Below are 20,440 nucleotides of genomic sequence, written 5' to 3' on the forward strand. Positions count from 1 at the left end.
TACATCTCTTTATACATCTTGTCTATATACAGCTCCTTTATATACATATCTATATACAGCTCCTCTATATACATCTGTATATACAGCTCCTCTATATACATCTCTATATGCAGCTCCTCTATTTACATCTCTATATACAGATCATCTATATACATCTCTGTATACATCTCCTCTGTATACATCTCTATATACAGTTCCTCTATATACAGCTCCTCTATATACAGTTCCTCTATATACATCTTGTCTATATACATCTTGTCTATATACGTTAAAGTCTTTCCCCCTGCTATCCAGTTTGTGATACACTTTTTTCAGTGGCATATACAAAAAAATTCTAGTTAGTAGGTTGGTAGACAGCAACCACCCAGGGAGGTACTACCGTCCTGCCAAGTGAGCGTAAAACGAAAGCCTGTAATTGTTTTACACGATGGTTGGATTGCTGGTGTCCATTTTTCTGTCTCATAAACATGCAAGGTTTCAGGTACGTCTTGCTACTTCTACTTACACTTAGGTTACACTACACATACATGTACAAGCATATATATATACACACCCCTCTGGTTTTCTTCTATTTTCTTACTAGTTCTTGTTTATTTCCTCTTATCTCCATGGGGAAGTGGAACAGAATTCTTCCTCCGTAAGATATGCGTGTTGTAAGAGGCGACTAAAATGCCAGGAGCAAGGGGCTAGTAACCCCTTCTCCTGTATAAATTATTAAATTTAAAAAGAGGAACTTTCGTTTTTCTTTTTGGGCCACCCCGCCTCGGTGGGATACGGCTGGTTTGTTGAAAGAAGATGATGCAAAAAAATTTGCACTGTATAGGGAAGCTGTATAAGATTCTGTATATGAAATTTTAGTGAGATGTTATTAGTATGTAAATGGTTTATTCAAAGACCATTTAACAGAATATGGGGCAGTACATTGTCTGAGAAAATTGCTATATTATGACTCTTTATAACATACATATATTATAGATTTTTACTGTTGTGATAATGAAAGTTGTAAACATGAATTGCTAATACAGTACTTTGCTTTATTGAGCTTTGCTAATATGGAGCTATTCAATTAATTACTTTTTATAACTCAGGCCGTCTACCACTGAGGTACTGTGACCCAAAGAAGAAATACTTTCACCATCGTTCACACTATCACTGTGCGGTGATGCGCATGTCAGCTGACCGCTGCTGTTTTGCTACCCGCGCTCAGTCCTTTTACAGCATTTGTGCATTTTGTGTGTCGGTGTTGTATTTTGGCAATTTAAAAAAAAATTTCAGTCTTTTTACTTGCGTTATTGTAATTTTTAATTACAGTACAATGGCCTCTAAGTTAATGCTAGAGAAAAGAAGCATCACAAGCCCCTTCCTTTACTTAGTAAGAAAAGTACATTGAACACTGAGATAGGCCGTAAACTAGGTTTGGCATGCCAATAAGTTAGCACAGTAGGGACTCAAAGGAAAACCTCTTGAAAGCTTGAAAGAAATTTAAAGTGCTATTCCTGTGAACACGAAAGTTTTAGTGGCCTGGATAGAAAATCAAACCAGCCACAATGCTCCTTTAAGCTAAGGCCTAATTCATAGCAAGGCCCTAATTCTCTTCAATAGTGTGAAGGTTGAGAGGTGAGATAGCTGCAGAAGAGAGGTTTGAGGTTAGCAGAAGTTGGATCATGAGGTTTAAGGAAAGAAGTCATCTCCACAATATAACAGTGCAAGGTGGAGAAGCTAGTGGTGATGTAGAAGCTGCAGAAAGTTATCTAAATGAACTAGCTAAGGTAATTGATGAAAGTGGCTGCACTAAGCAGGAGATTTTCAATGGCAAAATAGCCCTATACGTATTGGAAAAAGATGCCATCTTGGATTATCCTAGCTAGAGAGGACAAGTCAGTGTCTGACTTCAAAGCTTCTAAGGATAGACTGACTGTCTTGTTAGGGGCTAATGCAGCTGGTGACTGCAAGTTGAAGCCAGTGCTCATCTACCATTTTGAAAATCCTAGGACCCTCCAGAATTATGTTAAACCTAACTTGCCTGTGCATTATAAAGTGAGCAGCTATGCTTGGATGACAGCAGATCTGTTTACTACATAGTTTACTGCTGGGCTGGCCTTAAGTTGATTGGACCAATTGCTCCCAGTTGGGCCTCACGCCTAAGGGGGCCCCGCGCCTAAGGGGTCTCCGCGCTAGAGTGTAATTTACTCTCGGCTTGTCAAGTACACACAACAACACACAGTAAAAAAAAAATGGCACCTGGAGAAAGGAGTTTTTCCAAGCTGAAACTGATCAAAACTTACTTGAGATCATCAATTTAGCAACAACGTTTGAACAGTCTGGCGATTATGTCCATTGAATCTGAAATTAGCAGGAGTTTAAACTTCGACAAAATTCTGAAAGACTTTGCAGAGAAAAAAGCAAGAAAAATAATTTTCTCCTAATAAAAGGCAATAATAATTTGATTCATTTATAGTTTATGAATGTTAAGTGGTTTGGACATGTAGAGAAAATGAAGCGAAACAGAATGACTTCAAGAGTGTATCAGTCTGTAGTGGAAGGAAGGCGGGGTAGGGGGCGGCCTAGGAAAGGTTGGAGGGAGGGGGTAAAGGAGGTTTTGTGTGCGAGGGGCTTGGACTTTCAGCATGCATGCGTGAGCATGTTTGATAGGAGTGAATGGAGACAATTGGTTTTTAATACTTGACATGCTGTTGGAGTGTGAGCAAAGTAACATTTATGAAGGGATTCAGGGAAACCGACAGGCTGGACTTGAGTCCTGGAGATGGGAAGTACAGTGCCTGCACTCTGAAGGAGGGGTGTTAATGTTGCAGTTTAAAAACTGTAGTGTAAAGCACCCTTCTGGCAAGACAGTGATGGAGTGAATGATGGTGAAAGTTTTTCGTTTTCGGGCCACCCTGCCTTGGTGGGAATCGGCCAGTGTGTTAATAAAAAAAATAAAATAGAATGTTAAGTGATTTTTAACGTCCAAAAAGATAATTTGTTTCCAACAGTGCACTTAAATTCTGATTTTTTTTTGTCTGAACAAAAATAAATTAATATTTTTAATCATTTCACAGTCACTAAAACAAGTGGTATTTTGACTATGTACTTTTCAGATGTGATATACAAATTTTGTTTGTTACTTGTAGGCTTACATGTATGCAGTTTTATATTAAAATGTAGCTTACATCTGTTTGGTCTGTTAACTCGTATGCATTTTTTAGTTCACAGTTTAATTGTTTTCCATTCATGGGGCCCACCAAAATTGTTCCCATTTGGGCCCTGCACTTCCTATGGCCAGTTCTGGTTTACTGAATATTTTAAGCCCACTGTCAATGCTTACTGCTTAGTAAACAAAATTCCTTTTAAGGTATTACTGATGTGACATTGCATCTTGTCAGCCAAGAGCTCTGATGGAGATGTACCAGGAGATTAATGTTTTCCTGCCTGCAAAACATGTACATATTCTCCAGCCCATGGATTAAAGAGTAATTGCTGATTTCAAGTCTTTTAAAATGAACATTTGTTATGGCTACAGCTGCCTTAGATAGTGATATCTCTGATGGGCCTAGGCAAAATAAATTGAAAACTTTCTGAAAAAGATTTACCATTCTAGATGCTATTGAGAACATTTGTGGTTCATGGGAAGAGGTCAAAATATCAACATTAAAAGGAGTTTGGAAGAAGTTGATTCCTACCATCGTGGATGAATCTGAAGGCTTCGAGACTTAAGTGGAGAAAGTGACCGCAAATAATGTGGAAAGAGTACTGGAACTGGAAATGTAGCCTAAAGAAGTGGCTGAGTTGTTGTCTTCTCATGATCAGCCTTTAACGGATGAGGATTTGCTTTTGGCAGATGAGCAAAGAAAGTTACTGTTTGAGATGTAATCTACTACTGACAAAGATCCAGTGAGCATTGCTAAAATGACAACAAATGATTTAGAACTCACTGTTGGCTTACTTGATACAGTGGTGGCAGGCTTTGAGAGGATTGATACCAATTTTGAAAGAAATATACACAAATAACCCGCACATAGAAGAGAGCAGCTTAAGACAGCGTTTCGGTCCGACTTGGACCATTTACAAAGTCACAATGAAATGACGGACCGAAACGTTGTCATACGCTCCTCTCTTCTATGTGCAGGATATTTGTGTATTGTTCCAGTCACGGTATTGTGCCTTTTTTGTTATTTATTGAAAGAAATAGCCAATGAGGCAAACTTCATTGTTGTTTTATACAGTGGACCCCCGCTTAACGATCACCTCCCAATGCGACCAATTATGTAAGTGTATTTATGTAAGAGCGTTTGTACGTGTATGTTTGGGGGTCTGAAATGGACTAATCTACTTCACAATATTCCTTATGGGAACAAATTCGGTCAGTACTGGCACCTGAACATACTTCTGGAATGAAAAAATATCATTAACCGGGGGTCCACTGTATTAAGAAAATGCCACAGTCACTGCAACTTTTAACAGCAAGAACAAATAAAAGTTTATTTCAACAGGATACAATGTTATACAGTAATGGATGATATTTAAGTGCATACACTTAAATATCATGTTGAGAGCCCAAGGTTATGTGCAGCATTTTGGGCAAGCTTTAGCCCTTTCAGGGTCCAGAGGCCAAATTTCAAAGTGCGCACCAGGGTCCAAGAATTTTCAAAAAATAATTTTGTTATTTTTTGTTACGAAATGCTAGAGAATCTTTGTCTGAAGGTAATAAAACAAAAAGCACCAAATTTGATGTAAAATTGACGAAATTATGCTCTCGCGAATTTTGACGTGTCAGCGATATTTACGTATCGGCAATTTTGCCAACTTTGACTCCCATTTTAGGCCAATTACATTATTCCAGTCGACCAAATTCTTAGCTATTTCACTAGTATTACTTCTGTTCTATCAATAGAGCACAAGAAATCACCAAGTCAACTGTTTCAACTACAAAATGAAGTGATCAGAAATTAGTAATTTGTCCAATTTAATGCAAAGTTCAAAATATTCTAATTTCAAAATAAATTCCAGAATAAACAATGCAGGCATTCCTGGCACTAAACTAACAATTCCTCTGTTCATTAGTTATGTTTTGAGGCTTTACAAATGAATTCCATTTTGATTTTTTATTCACATAATGAATTTTTATTCAAACCAAAAAAGAGAAGATTTACTGTTATGCAATATTGTAATAATTGTATAAATAATATCACCACATTTGTGAAAGCATATTAGACCCACCAGCAGGCATGTATTGGATGTGTAAGGTCATTTGTTTACTCTTGAACATCAACAAAAATTGAACATTTCTGCTTCTTTGAGCTCAGTTTCAAGCTATTTCCATTACTAAAATCAATCAAAATCTTCTCTATTTCTGTAATATATCTTCCATTCTATCAAATGAGACCAAGATATTGCAAATACAACTATAAAAAACATACGATAAAACACAGCAAAGTCACTGTTTTAATCGAAAATTACGGTCTCATTTTTTTTCTCTCATTATGCACTGTGTGCTACAGGATTTGTTTTATGTGGTGCACACATACCACATAGATGTATTCTCTCATATCTAGGCTCAAATTTACCGCTCACAGCTTATCAGAGTGAGCTGAGCTCATGGCGTAGATCTACTGTTTGGACCCTCAACGTATAGCCGTAGATCTAGGGCACAGACCCTGAAAGGGTTAAGTAGCCCTACCATTCAACACCATCAATATTAAGGCAAGACTCTCCTCCAGCAAGGAGAATAAGATTCATTGAAGGCTCAGTACTGTTCCCTTCAGCCTTCCTGTGATAATTATTTCTTCTAAAATGTTCATTTGTCAGTTACCATAAGCAAAGAATGAAAATATTTTAAGGTTGACAATAAAGTACAGTGGACCCCCGACTTACGATATTAATCCATTCCAGAGAGCACATCATAAGATAAAATTATCGTGAGTCGAATTAATTTTCCCCATAAGAAATAATGGAAATCAAATTAATCCATTCAAGACACCCAAAAGTATGAAAAAAAAATTTTTAACATGAAATATACATTTTCATAAGAAACATAAGAAAGGAGGAACACTGCAGCAGGCCTGTTGGCCCATACTAGGCAGGTCCTTACACACAAAAAGAAGAATACATGCACAATATATATTGTGCATGTACTAGTGGACTAAATGAAGAATAAATGACACTTACCTTTATTGAAGATGTGGCGATGAGTGATGAGACACTTTGTGTCCTGGGAGTGTCTTTTCTTCCTGAGTACTGTAGGTCCTGTTTGGCATTTTCTTCCAGAACAGGCCTTATCACACTGTGTATGCCACTATGATTCTTAAATCTCTCAAACCAACCTTTGCTGGCCTTAAATTCACCAATATGAGCACTAGTTTCAGGCATTTTTCTCTGTTCACCTGGGTGTTAGTCGACTGGTGTGGGTCACATCCTGGGGGACAAGATTAAGGACCCCAATGGAAATTAGTTATACAGTCCTCGATGACACACTGACTTTCTTGGGTAGCTAACCCTCTGGGGTTAATTTTTTCTCGGTATTCTCGATAAGCCACACCAATAACAGTCTCTCCACATCTTCGAGTAGTACAGCTGACCGTGGTACAGCAGCAGCAGGTGACGGTGCTACAGCAGCAGCTGATGGTGGTACAGCAGCAGCAGCAGCTGTCCGTGGTACAGCATCAGCAGCAGCTGACTGTGCTACAGCAGCAGTTGACCGTGGTACAGCAGCAGCAGCAGCTGACCATAGTACGATAGTATTTCGATAGTATTTCTCACCCATTTTACCACAGGGTTGGCACTAGAAGCTTTCTTTGGGCCCATGTTGGCTTATTTAGCAGTTCTTTCTTTCTTTCAACGCACCAGCCATATCCCACTGAGGTGGGGTGGCCCAAAAGGAAAAACAAAAGTTTTGCCTTTTAAATTTAGTAATATATACAGGAGAAGGGGTTACTAGCCCCTTGCTCCTGGTATTTTAGTCGCCTCTTACGACACACATGGCTTACGGAAGAAGAGTCCTGTTCCACTTCCCCATGGAGATAAGAGGAAATAGACGAGAACAAGAACTAGAAAGAAAATAGAAGAAAACCCAGAGGGGTATGTATATATATGCTTGTACATATATGTGTAGTGTGACCTAAGTGTAAGTAGAAGTAGCAAGACGTACCTGAAATCTTGCATGTTCATGAGACAGAAAAAAGGACACCAGTAATCCTACCATCATGTAAAACAATTACAGGCTTTCGTTTTACACTCACTTGGCAGGACGGTAGTACCTCCCTGGGTGGTTGGTGTCTACCAACATACTACCTGTAATTTAGCAGTTACAAGCACTAAAAACACTGGAATAATACAAAATTTATCAAATGTATGCGTGCAACCATCTGCCCTGGCTTGTAAACAATGTCACACTAGCTCAGCTGAGGCGCTCAGGCCAGATGGACCAGACGGCCACGTTCAGTACAAATGATGTCAGTCGAGTTTTTCAACGTAGGTCAGGGTCAAATTTTTACACTGACAAGCATCGTAAGTCTGTTTTATCGTAGGTTGAGGTCATCGTAAGTCGGGGGTCCACTGTACTGTAATTTTTTTTTTTTAACACACCAGCCATTTCCCACCCAGGGAAGGTGGCCCCAAAAAAGAAGAAAACATTTTAACATTTTTACTTTTGCATTGTTTTTCAAGGCCTGGCATAGTTGTGCACTTAATAAATGATAGTGTAAACATGTTTTAGGCTTTTATGTACACTAGCAAGTGAAAAAAGAAAAGACTGATTTGTTTTATGGTCGTGGTCTTGAACCTAACCTGCTGTATTAGCAAGGTATGTCTGTACAGTAGAAGGTAATCAAAGCATCTTTATTGCTGGTTATTGATCTCTTACAGAATGGGAGAAATTGAAAAAATTTGAATACTGTGCTGTGTTGATGTGACATTTGTTTTATATAAAAGCCAATACTAGTACTAGAGCTAGTTAAAGACAATACTAGTGCTAGAGCTGGTTAAAGCCAGTACCTGTACAGGTGCCAAAATAATACAGTAATATAAATATTTTCAGCACTCTGAAAATCACGGAGGCAGTCAGTGTGTTGAAGGAGTTACTATCAGCACCTGCTGAGAGTTGTGGAAAGTACTTGTGAATGACTTCAGTAAACCACGGTACCATGGTTCAGTAAACCTGTACAGTGGTTTGTTCACAATTGTGTTATTACGATTTTGTGAGTCACGATAAAGGCTTCGGTAATGTCCCCAGTTGTGGCTGGTACATTATGAGGATTGCTGTACTAGTACAGCACCCCAGAGGGGCCAGTCTTTTATATTGTTTGGAGAATGAGATACTTATGACATATTTGGGAATTTTTATTGATGAAACATTTCCGCAGTAAACATTCCTGAATGTTACATAAGAGTCTCATTCTTCAACTTGTTGGTTTACTAAACAATTTACAGGCAGGCCTCGCTTATACAGCAGGTTAGGTTACTGGCTTCTGTAGGGCCTCGCTTATACAGCAGGTTAAGTTCTGGGCTACTGCTGTACAGGAGGGCCCTGCTTATGCTGACAGCAGGTGAGGTTCTTGGCTACTGCTGTACAGAAGGGCCCTGCTTATACAGTAAGTTAGGTTCTGGGCTACTGCTGTAAAGTGAAAATCACTGTGAAACATTGCCTCTTTTGCTTTCCATTGCATGTAAAAGCCTAATAACATGTTTACAGTCATGTATTAAGTGAGCAATAGAGCTAAGCCTAAAAAATACATACACATTACACACATTACTGACCTTGAAATATTTTTGTTCTTAGCTTATAGTGAGTGGTGAATATATTTATTGTAGGAAGTCTGAATAAATGCACTAGTGAAACATTATAAAGTGAAGAGCTGTAAAATATGGCCTGCCTGTACATCACATTTATATTATGTGGCTGGCAGAGGTTACTGGTAATTAGTATGATGATGCTGACAAACTGTGGAAAGACACTTGTGTGCAGTTCAAAACTCATGTAGAAATTTTTACTGTGCCGTAGACCTTGGGATCAAGTCCCCTGTGATTAACAGTTTTCTGCTCTGTTTTTTGGAATTTACATGGGTTAATAAAAAAAATAGCAAATTTTTGGGTATTATATTTAATATATCATTCAACAGACTATTTGTGGTCACCTCCGAGACTTTCGCTTGCGCATCGACCTGGAGCATATACATCAGTGTCGACCAGAGGCTGGTGTTGCCAGGCCGGGCCCACCACACCAAGCAACAGTCACAGAAAAGGTATTCATGAATATTCTTGTTAAGATTCCAAGGTTTATATTTGTAATCATTCTTATCAGTTGGAAGTCAGTGTCATCATTTTGTGTTATAGTATAAGTTGACTTTTGGTTGTGTGTGTATTTCTACACTTGAAATACAGTGGAACCTCAGTACTTGAACTCAATTCGAGTGCCGAACGAATTTTTCCCAACAAATTTTCTTTCTTGGTTGGGTGTTGTCACTAATCATCTTAGGCCCCATGGTGACTTATTTAAACAAATAATAAAAAAAAACACCAAAAAATGTGAAGAAACACAGAATAGTTTACAGCGAAGTTCTAGCAGGTTGTCTTTGTTTGGTCGAGTGCCGAGCAAATGGTCAACTACCGAGTGATTTTTTTTTTATTGAACAAAGTGTTTGAATACCAAGTTGTTCGAGTAGGGAGCTGTTCGAGTACTAAGGTTCCACTGTACATTATAAGGGAGACAACCTAACTCTTGTACATATTACAAGAGGTCAAGGAATTTGAGCTACTCTCTCCTTCCTTGGATCAAACTTGATTACATCCTATTTCCCAGGTGCTGTAGGACCCTTACAATATTGGTACCTCCCTCATGAATCTTCTGTAATACCAACAATGATAACTCTTCTCTCTCATAAAGACAAAACAACTGATAAAGCTTAAGCATTTCTACTGAAACTCGATATAAATGCATTTCTCATTTTATGTTGTAGATGTGTCCCAGATCCTTAGAATCTGTACTAAGCTCAACCAATTCATACATCAGCTGTGTATGAGGTCTCACATGTCTAGAATTACAGAACAAAATAGGATGCTCCTCACTTTTTAATGATTCGATTTAAAATATTTCAACTTTACAATGGTGCAATAACAAAGCACTTTCAGTACTGTACATTTATTGATAGAATCAACTTGCGTTCATTTATATACCTTTCAATACTGCTATTTAGTTATCTATAGTAATTATTTGTTTATATACCTTTCAGTGAAAGTAGCTATTTATTTACTCAATTATTTATCGTATCACACGTATTCATATTCGACTTTAGATGTATTTTCAACTTAGGATGGGTTCATTGGAATGTAACCTTATTGTAAGATGAGCAGCCACTGTAGCACATCGCTAAAGTGAATCTGTATTCAGTGGATTCACTGTATGTGAATACTTTTCCAGATTTAGGCAAATGTGTTTCTAAATAATTTATGCAAATGTTTTAAAATAATTTTTATTTAATGTTCCTTTCCCCTTGAGGAGGCCTAGTCTGTGACTGGGGCTCAGAGGCCATGCTTTCCGAGATTATATGTACTGTATATTACTATATAGTCTGAGCACTCAGCTTACACACTGAGGTCCGTGGTTCGATCATTGGTACAGGTGGAAAGATTTGGGCCTGTTTCCTTAGGGCACCTGCCGTCCCTGTTCACCTAGCAGTAAATAGTTACCTGGGTGTTAGTCAACTGGTGTGGGTCACATCCTGGGGACAAAATTAACCTAAATTACTTGAAATGCTCTTCATAACCATGAACTTTCTATATAGTATGTCATTGATGTCAACTAGATCTGTATAAGTTGTATCAAGTACTTGTAGATGCAAAGATTATTATTATTATAATAAAATTGAACTATTTTCATAGCAGGAGAAGAAAGAGCCATCAGGAGATGTGAGTGATGTACCTGTGACAGCAAAAAACATGAGTGGTGCTGGTGCTAGCAACAGCAGCAACAACAGGTTCCCACTTTCCTTGCTCAAACTGCACCATCCCTGCCGCGACCTACAGCAGCTTCATTCTAGCATTCGAGAGCGCTTCTTGACCATCCTACAGGAGTCTTTCCACCCTGTTCCCTCCCTTCCTGACTATTACTTTTTCTCACCTCAGACACTTCGTCGATCCAGTGAGGTATGTGTTAATATGTATGTGTGTGCTTATTTTAATTAACTCCTTATATATAAATTGTGTACACCAGAGAAACACTTCCATTGCCCATCAGATAAACACTTGTCTTACCTTTATACCTTTGAGTTTTGAGAATCTTTCCCTGGAGCCCAGCCATGGGCCAGGCTTGTTTGGTACTAGCCTGGCTTGTCTGGCCATGGTCATGGGCATGTGTGTAATTTATCAGCTCGTCAGTATTGTATGGCACTAATGTATGGATAAGTGTATCAGTGTATGGTATATATGTCTTCAAAATACATTACTGTAATTCATTAATGTGTGTTGAAGGGATTTTGAAAAAGTACCATACAGCCCCTCCTCACTTAGGGAAGTATGTACATACTCGTTTACCGACGACTCGGACTTAAAACGGCCTCTCTGACCAGTGTGCATACATAAATAATATATATTAGAGCTGATTTCCTCTATTCTTTTTATTACAATATACAGTACACTACTGTATAAACATTTAAAAATATACTAAAAATATTATAAATGGTGCAAAGGTGACATAAAAACAATATCAAAGATGGTTGACACAAACCCACTACCATTATAGTATGCTCCTTACATAGCAACAAGTTCATTTACTTACGTGGTCTTAGGAATGAAACTCCGTTGTTAAGTGAGGAGAGGCTGTATTTTCATGCATATAAGGTTCACCTTTTTCTTCACAAAAAGTCTTGGAAAATCACCCTCTGCCTTATATGCTCAAGATCAGGGTCAAGGGTGGGCTCTAGGTTATGCTGTAGCATAAAGTAAGAAGGGTAATTAACCCTTGAATATGATTACTGATTTACTGTTATGATACTTCTGTCATGCGCCTTATATGCCAGAAAGTACTGTACGTATACAGTATTTTACGGTGAACAAGATTCTACGGTGTCGAAGATGCCCCCAATTCTGAGTGGCTAAATTTTCAAAAGAAAGATAAACGATATTTCAGCTTCCAAGATGCTGTCTCAATTTACGAGACTTATTTTGGTAAAAGTATAGTGTTGTTGTTGCCATAAAATATGTTATACAGTGGACCCCCGGTTAACGAACTTTTTTCATTCCAGTAGTATGTTCAGGTGCCAGTACTGACCGAATTTTTTCCCATAAGGAATATTGTGATGTAGATTAGTCCATTTCAGACCCCCAAACATACACGTACAAACGCACTTACATAAATACACTTACATAATTGGTCGCATTTGGAGGTGATCGTTAACCGGGGGTCCACTGTACTGTGTTTATTTTTGTTTATTAAGGTAAGTATAAACAATTCAATAATAATAATATTAAGTAATGGTGTTGATGCTTAATGAATTACATCAGTAATTTGCTGTAGCTCTTTGTTAATACAGTTTATAGAGTGGTTTTTCAGAACCTGTACGTATTTCAGGACTGAAGCTTAGTAGAAGTATTTAGTGTAAAATGCTTGACAAATATGATGATAGTAGTACAGGTTGACCATCACTAATCCTTCATTGTAGGGACCCGTATGGTGCCGTATTAGTGATTTTACAGGATTACAGAGTGATTAGGTTAGAATACACTTAATCTAATAGCTAACTGCCTCATGCTACCTTTAAAATACCCTGAAAATCAGAACAAGTTGGTTAATCCTTTCACTGTTGTGACCCCTACTTGCAAACTTGCTCCCAGTGTCAAAGAATTTTCAAACCATAAAAATTATTATATATATTATGATACTATAGAAAACGTTTTCTGAAGGTAATGAAACCAAAAGTATGAAATTTGATGGAAAACTCATGGAATTATGTTCTCGCAAAGTTAGCAGTCTCGCCAATATTTACACATCAGCGATTTCACCCACTTTATGCCCTATTTTTGGGCAATTCCATTGTTCCAGTTAACCAAACTCATAGCTATTTTGCTAGTATTCCTTCTGTTCTGTCGATTGAGTACAAGAAACTGTCCATTTACTTATTTCAACTGCCCAATAAAATGATTAGAAATCAGTAATTTGGCCAATTTCACACAAATTTCAAGATCCTAATTTCAAAATGGTGTCCAGAATAAACAGTGCATACATTCCTGGCACTAAAATAACATTTTCTCTGTTCATTAGTCTCGTTTCCAGGTCTCTTTTGTATTATGCTTGCTCTTCATTCTGAATTTTTATTAACACAAAAAATAGAAGATTTACTGTTATGCAGACTACTACATTATTGTAATAATTGTATAAATAATGCCAACCTATTCATGAGTGTGTATTAGACTGGCCAGTTGAACACATATTGGACGTGTGACGTGATTTGTTTACTCTTGAACATCAGCAAAAATTGAACATTTCCACTACTTCGAGCTCAATTTCAAGGTACTTTCCATCCTGAAACTAATAAAAAATCATCTCTATTTCTGTAATATATCTTCCATTCTGTCAAATGAGACCAAAAACCCAAGATGGAGTGGTTGCATTAGCCAATTCGATTGAGAGGGTAATTGACGACTTGTCTAGGAATTTAAACTGATAGTATAGAGGTATGGGTGTTTGTGGGAAACAATCAGGCTGCAGCATTAGGGTTAAAAACAGTAGTTATTACCGGGATACCTCAGGGATATGTTTAAAAGACAATGTTCAAAATAAAGTTGCTAGTAATGGCAAGTCAATTGATCAACAAAGAGAGATAGTAGAGGGCGACGAGTGACTAGCTCCCTTAAGGTTTACTATACAAATAGTAGGAGTCTAAGAAATAAGATAGAGCTAAGATTACTTGCAAGTGTAGGTAATATAGATCTTTCTTTCTTTCAACACACCGGCCATATCCCACCAAGGTAGGGTGGCCCAAAAAGAAAAACTAAAGTTTATCTTTTAAATTTAGTAATTTATACAGGAGAAGGGGTTACTAGCCCCTTGCTTCCAGCATTTTAGTCGCCTCTTACAACACGCATGGCTTACGGAGGAAGAATTCTGTTCCACTTCCCCATGGAGATAAGAGGAAATAAACAAGAACAAGAACTAGAAAGAAAATAGAAGAATACCCAGAGGGTTGTGTATATATATGCTTGTACATGTATGTGTAGTGTGACCTAAGTGCAAGTAGAAGTAGCAAGACATACCTGAAATCTTGCATGTTTATGAGACAGACAAAAGACACCAGCAATCCTACCATCATGTAAAACAGTTACAGGTTTTCATTGTACACTCACTTGGCAGGACGGTAGTACCTCCCTGGGTGGTTGCTGTTTACCAACCTACTACCTAGGAGGTAATATAGATATTATTGGTATAACAGAGACCTGGTTCAACCTGAAAGATAGTGAAATGCCTTCTGAATGCAACATACAGGGTTATAAACTATTCCACACTGATAGGGTCAACAGGAAGGGTGGTGGTGTGGCGATGTATGTCAGAAAAAATTAAAATTGTTGTCTTAGACATGATATAAGATTAGAAACATCGAACGCAGAATCTGTTTGGCTACAGTTTCTTGAGGGACATGACAAATTAATTTTGGGTGTGATTTATAGGCCCCCAAACCTTGATAGGGAGTGCAGTAAGCTGTTATGGGACGAAATTCATAAGGCTTCTAGATATGAAAATGTTGTGATAATGGGAGATTTTAACTTTAGACAAATTGATTGGAACAATATGACAGGAAATCTTGAGTCTAGTGACTTTCTTGATACAGTTCAGGATTGCTTTTTTGAATATGTTGTGACAGAACCAACTAGAGGAAACAATCTGCTTGACTTGGTTCTTGCCAACAAAGATTCACTAATTAATAATCTTGAGGTTAATGATGAGCTTGGGGAAAGTGATCACAAATCAATATATCATGGAATTACCCAGATAACTGCAATCAAATCTCTGTCCCAGATTTTTGCTCGGCCGACTTCATGGGACTGAAAAATTACCTGGGTGGGCTAAATTGGGATGTCCTGACTATGGGTCAGGTAGGTGATCTTGGTTGCCAATATGACGTTTTTCAGAGCATAGTTCTAGCTGCCCAGACAACTTTTGTTCCGAGTAGGGAAATTAGATCTAACAAAAATGATCCCAAATGGATGAACAATATATAACAACATCTCACTGGTCAAAAGAGAGGCATATATAGGCATATCAAAAGAGGGGATGGGCAGTTAAGAAATCAATATATTCAATTAAAGAGAGAAATAAAGAAAGGAATAAGAAAAGCAAAAAGGGATTATGAGGCTAAGGTCACAAGGGATTCAAAGACTAACCCTAAAAGATTCTTTCAGGTATACAGGAGTAAGATTAGGGACGAGATTGGCCCACTTAAGAGTAACTCTGGTCACATTACTGACAGTGATAAGGATATGTGTGAAATTCTCAGTACCTACTTCCTGTCAGTTTTCTCCCAGGAAAATATTAGCGATATTCCTGAAATAATAGATTATGTAGAACAGGACGATACATGCTGACTAGTGTATGGTCATATAGTATACATGCTGGCTGGTGTATGGTCATATAGTATACATGCTGAATGGTGTATGGCCATGTAGTATACATGCTGGCTGGTGCATGGTCATATAGTATACATGCTGACTGGTGTATGGTCATGTAGTTTACATGGTGAGTGGTGTATGGTCATGTAGTATACATGCTGACTAGTGTATGGTCATATAGTATACATGCTGGCTGGTGTATGGCCATATAGTATACATGCTGGCTGGTGTATGGTCATATAGTATACATGCTGGCTGGTGTATGGTCATATAGTATACATGCTGGCTGGTGTATGGCCATATAGTATACATGCTGGCTGGTGTATGGTCATATAGTATACATGCTGGCTGGTGTATGGCCATATAGTATACATGCTGGCTGGTGTATGGTCATATAGTATACATGCTGGCTGGTGTATGGTCATATAGTATACATGCTGGCTGGTGTATGGCCATATAGTATACATGCTGGCTGGTGTATGGTCATATAGTATACATGCTGGCTGGTGTATGGTCATATAGTATACATGCTGGCTGGTGTATGGCCATATAGTATACATGCTGGCTGGTGTATGGTCATATAGTATACATGCTGGCTGGTGTATGGTCATATAGTATACATGCTGGCTGGTGTATGGTCATATAGTATGCATGCTGGCTGGTATATGGTCATATAGTATACATGCTGGCTGGTATATGGTCATACAGTATACATGCTTGCTGGTGTATGGTCATATAGTATACATGCTGGCTGGTATATGGTCATATAGTATACATGCTGGCTGGTATATGGTCATATAGTATACATGCTGGCTGGTGTATGGTCATATAGTATGCATGCTGGCTGGTGTATGGTCATATAGTATACATGCTGGCTGGTATATGGTCATGTAGTATACATGCTGGCTGGTATATGGTCATATAGTATGCATGCTGGCTGGTGTATGGTCATATAGTATACATGCTGGCTGGTATATGGTCATATAGTATACATGCTGGCTGGTATATGGTCATATAGTATGCATGCTGGCTGGTATATGGTCATATAGTATACATGCTGGCTGGTATATGGTCATATAGTATGCATGCTGGCTGGTATATGGTCATATAGTATACATGCTGGCTGGTATATGGTCATATAGTATACATGCTTGCTGGTATATGGTCATATAGTATACATGCTGGCTGGTGTATGGTCATATAGTATGCATGCTGGCTGGTGTATGGTCATATAGTATACATGCTGGCTGGTATATGGTCATGTAGTATACATGCTGGCTGGTATATGGTCATATAGTATGCATGCTGGCTGGTGTATGGTCATATAGTATACATGCTGGCTGGTATATGGTCATATAGTATACATGCTGGCTGGTATATGGTCATATAGTATGCATGCTGGCTGGTATATGGTCATATAGTATACATGCTGGCTGGTATATGGTCATATAGTATGCATGCTGGCTGGAATATGGTCATATAGTATGCATGCTGGCTGGTATATGGTCATATAATATACATGCTGGCTGGTATATGGTCATATAGTATACATGCTGGCTGGTGTATGGTCATATAGTATACATGCTGGCTGGTGTATGGTCATATAGTATGCATGCTGGCTGGTATATGGTCATATAGTATACATGCTGGCTGGTATATGGTCATATAGTATACATGCTTGCTGGTGTATGGTCATATAGTATACATGCTGGCTGGTATATGGTCATATAGTATACATGCTGGCTGGTATATGGTCATATAGTATACATGCTGGCTGGTGTATGGTCATATAGTATGCATGCTGGCTGGTGTATGGTCATATAGTATACATGCTGGCTGGTATATGGTCATGTAGTATACATGCTGGCTGGTATATGGTCATATAGTATGCATGCTGGCTGGTGTATGGTCATATAGTATACATGCTGGCTGGTATATGGTCATATAGTATACATGCTGGCTGGTATATGGTCATATAGTATGCATGCTGGCTGGTATATGGTCATATAGTATACATGCTGGCTGGTATATGGTCATATAGTATGCATGCTGGCTGGTATATGGTCATATAGTATACATGCTGGCTGGTATATGGTCATATAGTATACATGCTTGCTGGTATATGGTCATATAGTATACATGCTGGCTGGTGTATGGTCATATAGTATGCATGCTGGCTGGTGTATGATCATATAGTATACATGCTGGCTGGTATATGGTCATGTAGTATACATGCTGGCTGGTATATGGTCATATAGTATGCATGCTGGCTGGTGTATTGTCATATAGTATACATGCTGGCTGGTATATGGTCATATAGTATGCATGCTGGCTGGTATATGGTCATATAGTATACACGCTGGCTGGTATATGGTCATATAGTATGCATGCTGGCTGGTATATGGTCATATAGTATGCATGCTGGCTGGTATATGGTCATATAATATACATGCTGGCTGGTATATGGTCATATAGTATACATGCTGGCTGGTGTATGGTCATATAGTATACATGCTGGCTGGTGTATGGTCATATAGTATACATGCTGGCTGGTGTATGGTCATATAGTATGCATGCTGGCTGGTATATGGTCATATAGTATACATGCTGGCTGGTGTATGGTCATATAGTATGCATGCTGGCTGGTATATTGTCATATAGTATACATGCTGGCTGGTGTATGGTCATATAGTATACATGCTGGCTGGTGTATGGTCATATAGTATGCATGCTGGCTGGTATATGGTCATATAGTATACATGCTGGCTGGTGTATGGTCATATAGTATGCATGCTGGCTGGTATATTGTCATATAGTATACATGCTGGCTGGTGTATGGTCATATAGTATACATGCTGGGTGGTGTATGGTCATATAGTATGCATGCTGGCTGGTATATGGTCATATAGTATACATGCTGGCTGGTGTATGGTCATATAGTATGCATGCTGGCTGGTATATTGTCATATAGTATACATGCTGGCTGGTGTATGGTCATATAGTATACATGCTGGCTGGTGTATGGTCATATAGTATGCATGCTGGCTGGTATATTGTCATATAGTATACATGCTGGCTGGTGTATGGTCATATAGTATACATGCTGGCTGGTGTATGGTCATATAGTATACATGCTGACTGGTGTATGAACATGTATACATGCTGACTGGTGTATGGTCATGCAGTATTCATGCTGACTGGTGTATGAAGTATACATGTTGGTTGGTGTATGGTCATGGCACCACTATAGAAAGTGTCTTTACATTTTTGTGTTTGACTATTGATCAAGAATAAAAACAATGAAGTTTACACAGTTTTAGAAGCCAACAGGCTTTTATTAAAAAGTTCTTGGTATTTAAATCATACATTTTTTATTACAGTGAGCAGTAAGGTAGAGTACGGATTTTGTTCGTGAAATAAAAATATTATTATTATTTCTGGTGGCTAATTTAAAGTATTAACTGATGTGTAGTACATGTGGGTAAAGCAGAGTTATGTTCTGGTCATCACAAACTTGCTAAGTAACTTTTTTAAAAAATATTACTCTGCCAAAAATAATAGAGTTTGTTACCTTACATTCTGTTAAGTCATTACGTAAAATATGCAATAGAGGTATTGTAAATTTACTGAGAAAGTTCATTGTAGTGAGACTTATCGGGAAGGACCCTCAAAGGGTCCATCCCGATAAGCGCCAAATCAAATCTAGTGAAAGAAAGCTGGTAGGCCTACATATGAAAGAATGGGTCTATGTGGTCAGTGTGCACAGTTTAAAAAAAATCCTGCAGCACACAGTGTGTAATGAGAAAAAAAAAACTTCGACAGTGTTTTTGGATTAAAACGGCGACTTTGCACTGTATTTTTGTATGGTATTTATTGTTGTATTCTAGTTTTCCTGGTCTCATTTTATAGAATGGAAGATATATTACAGAAATTTAAATGATTTTGACTGGTTATACAATGAAAAGTACCTTGAAATTGAGCTCAAATTAGCAGAAATGTTCGATTTTTACCAAAGTTCAAAAGTAAACAAATCATGCTAAGCGTCCAATACACGTCAACTGGTGAGTCTAATATTCTTTCACAAGTGCGCCGATATTATTTATACCATTTCTACACTAATGCAGTAGTCTGCATAACAGTAAATATTCTATTTTTTGTGAGAATAAAAATTCAAAGTGGAAAGCAAAAGAATGTAAAAGGGGCATGGGGACGTGACTAATGAACAGAGGAAATGTTATTTTAGTGCCAGGAATGTCTTTCTTGTTTATTCTGGACCCTATTTGGAAATTGGCATCTTTTGAAATTTGTGTGAAATTGGCAAAATTGCTGGATTCTGACCACTGTATTGGATAGTTGAAATCGGTAAATGGGTGCTTTCTTGTACTCATTTGATAGAAAAAATGGAGTTCTAGCGAAATAGGTATGATTTTTGTCGACTAGTACACTGGAATTGGCTGAAAATAGGGCTCAAAGTGGGCAAAATTGCCGATGCGTAAACATTGTCGAGACCGCTAACTTTGCGAGAGCATAATTCCGTAAGTTTTCCATCAAACTTCATACTTTTGGTGTCATTATGATCGGGAGAAGATTCTCTATCTTTTCGTAAGATATTTTTTTTTTTTTTTTTTTTTTTTTTTTTTTTTTTTTTTTTTTTTTTTTTTTTTTTTGAAATTTGGGCGACCCTGAGAACAAGTCTGGGAGAGGGCCTGGGGACCCTGAAAGGGTTAAATTCTTCTATACTGAGAGCAAGTTTGTGAGGAGGGGTCTCGACAGTGAAAGGGTTAAAGACTTTCAGCAAATCACCTTCATTACAAGCTCAGCATTCAGTGAATTACCTAAATATTCAAGG

At 38.1% G+C, this 20,440-nt stretch overlaps 1 protein-coding gene across 1 annotated transcript in view; it reads left to right on the forward strand.

The window, feature by feature from the left end:
* The window catches only part of LOC128699781 (KICSTOR complex protein SZT2), an 807,931-nt gene that overhangs the window by 397,172 nt on the left and 390,319 nt on the right, over positions 1-20,440 (forward strand). The window contains 2 exon segments of the mRNA XM_070102247.1: positions 9,114-9,236; positions 10,873-11,136. Coding sequence (XP_069958348.1) covers positions 9,114-9,236; positions 10,873-11,136 — 387 coding nt within the window.

Source organism: Cherax quadricarinatus, chromosome 81 (genome assembly GCF_038502225.1).
Source record: "Cherax quadricarinatus isolate ZL_2023a chromosome 81, ASM3850222v1, whole genome shotgun sequence".
Taxonomy (NCBI): Eukaryota; Metazoa; Arthropoda; class Malacostraca; order Decapoda; family Parastacidae; genus Cherax; species Cherax quadricarinatus.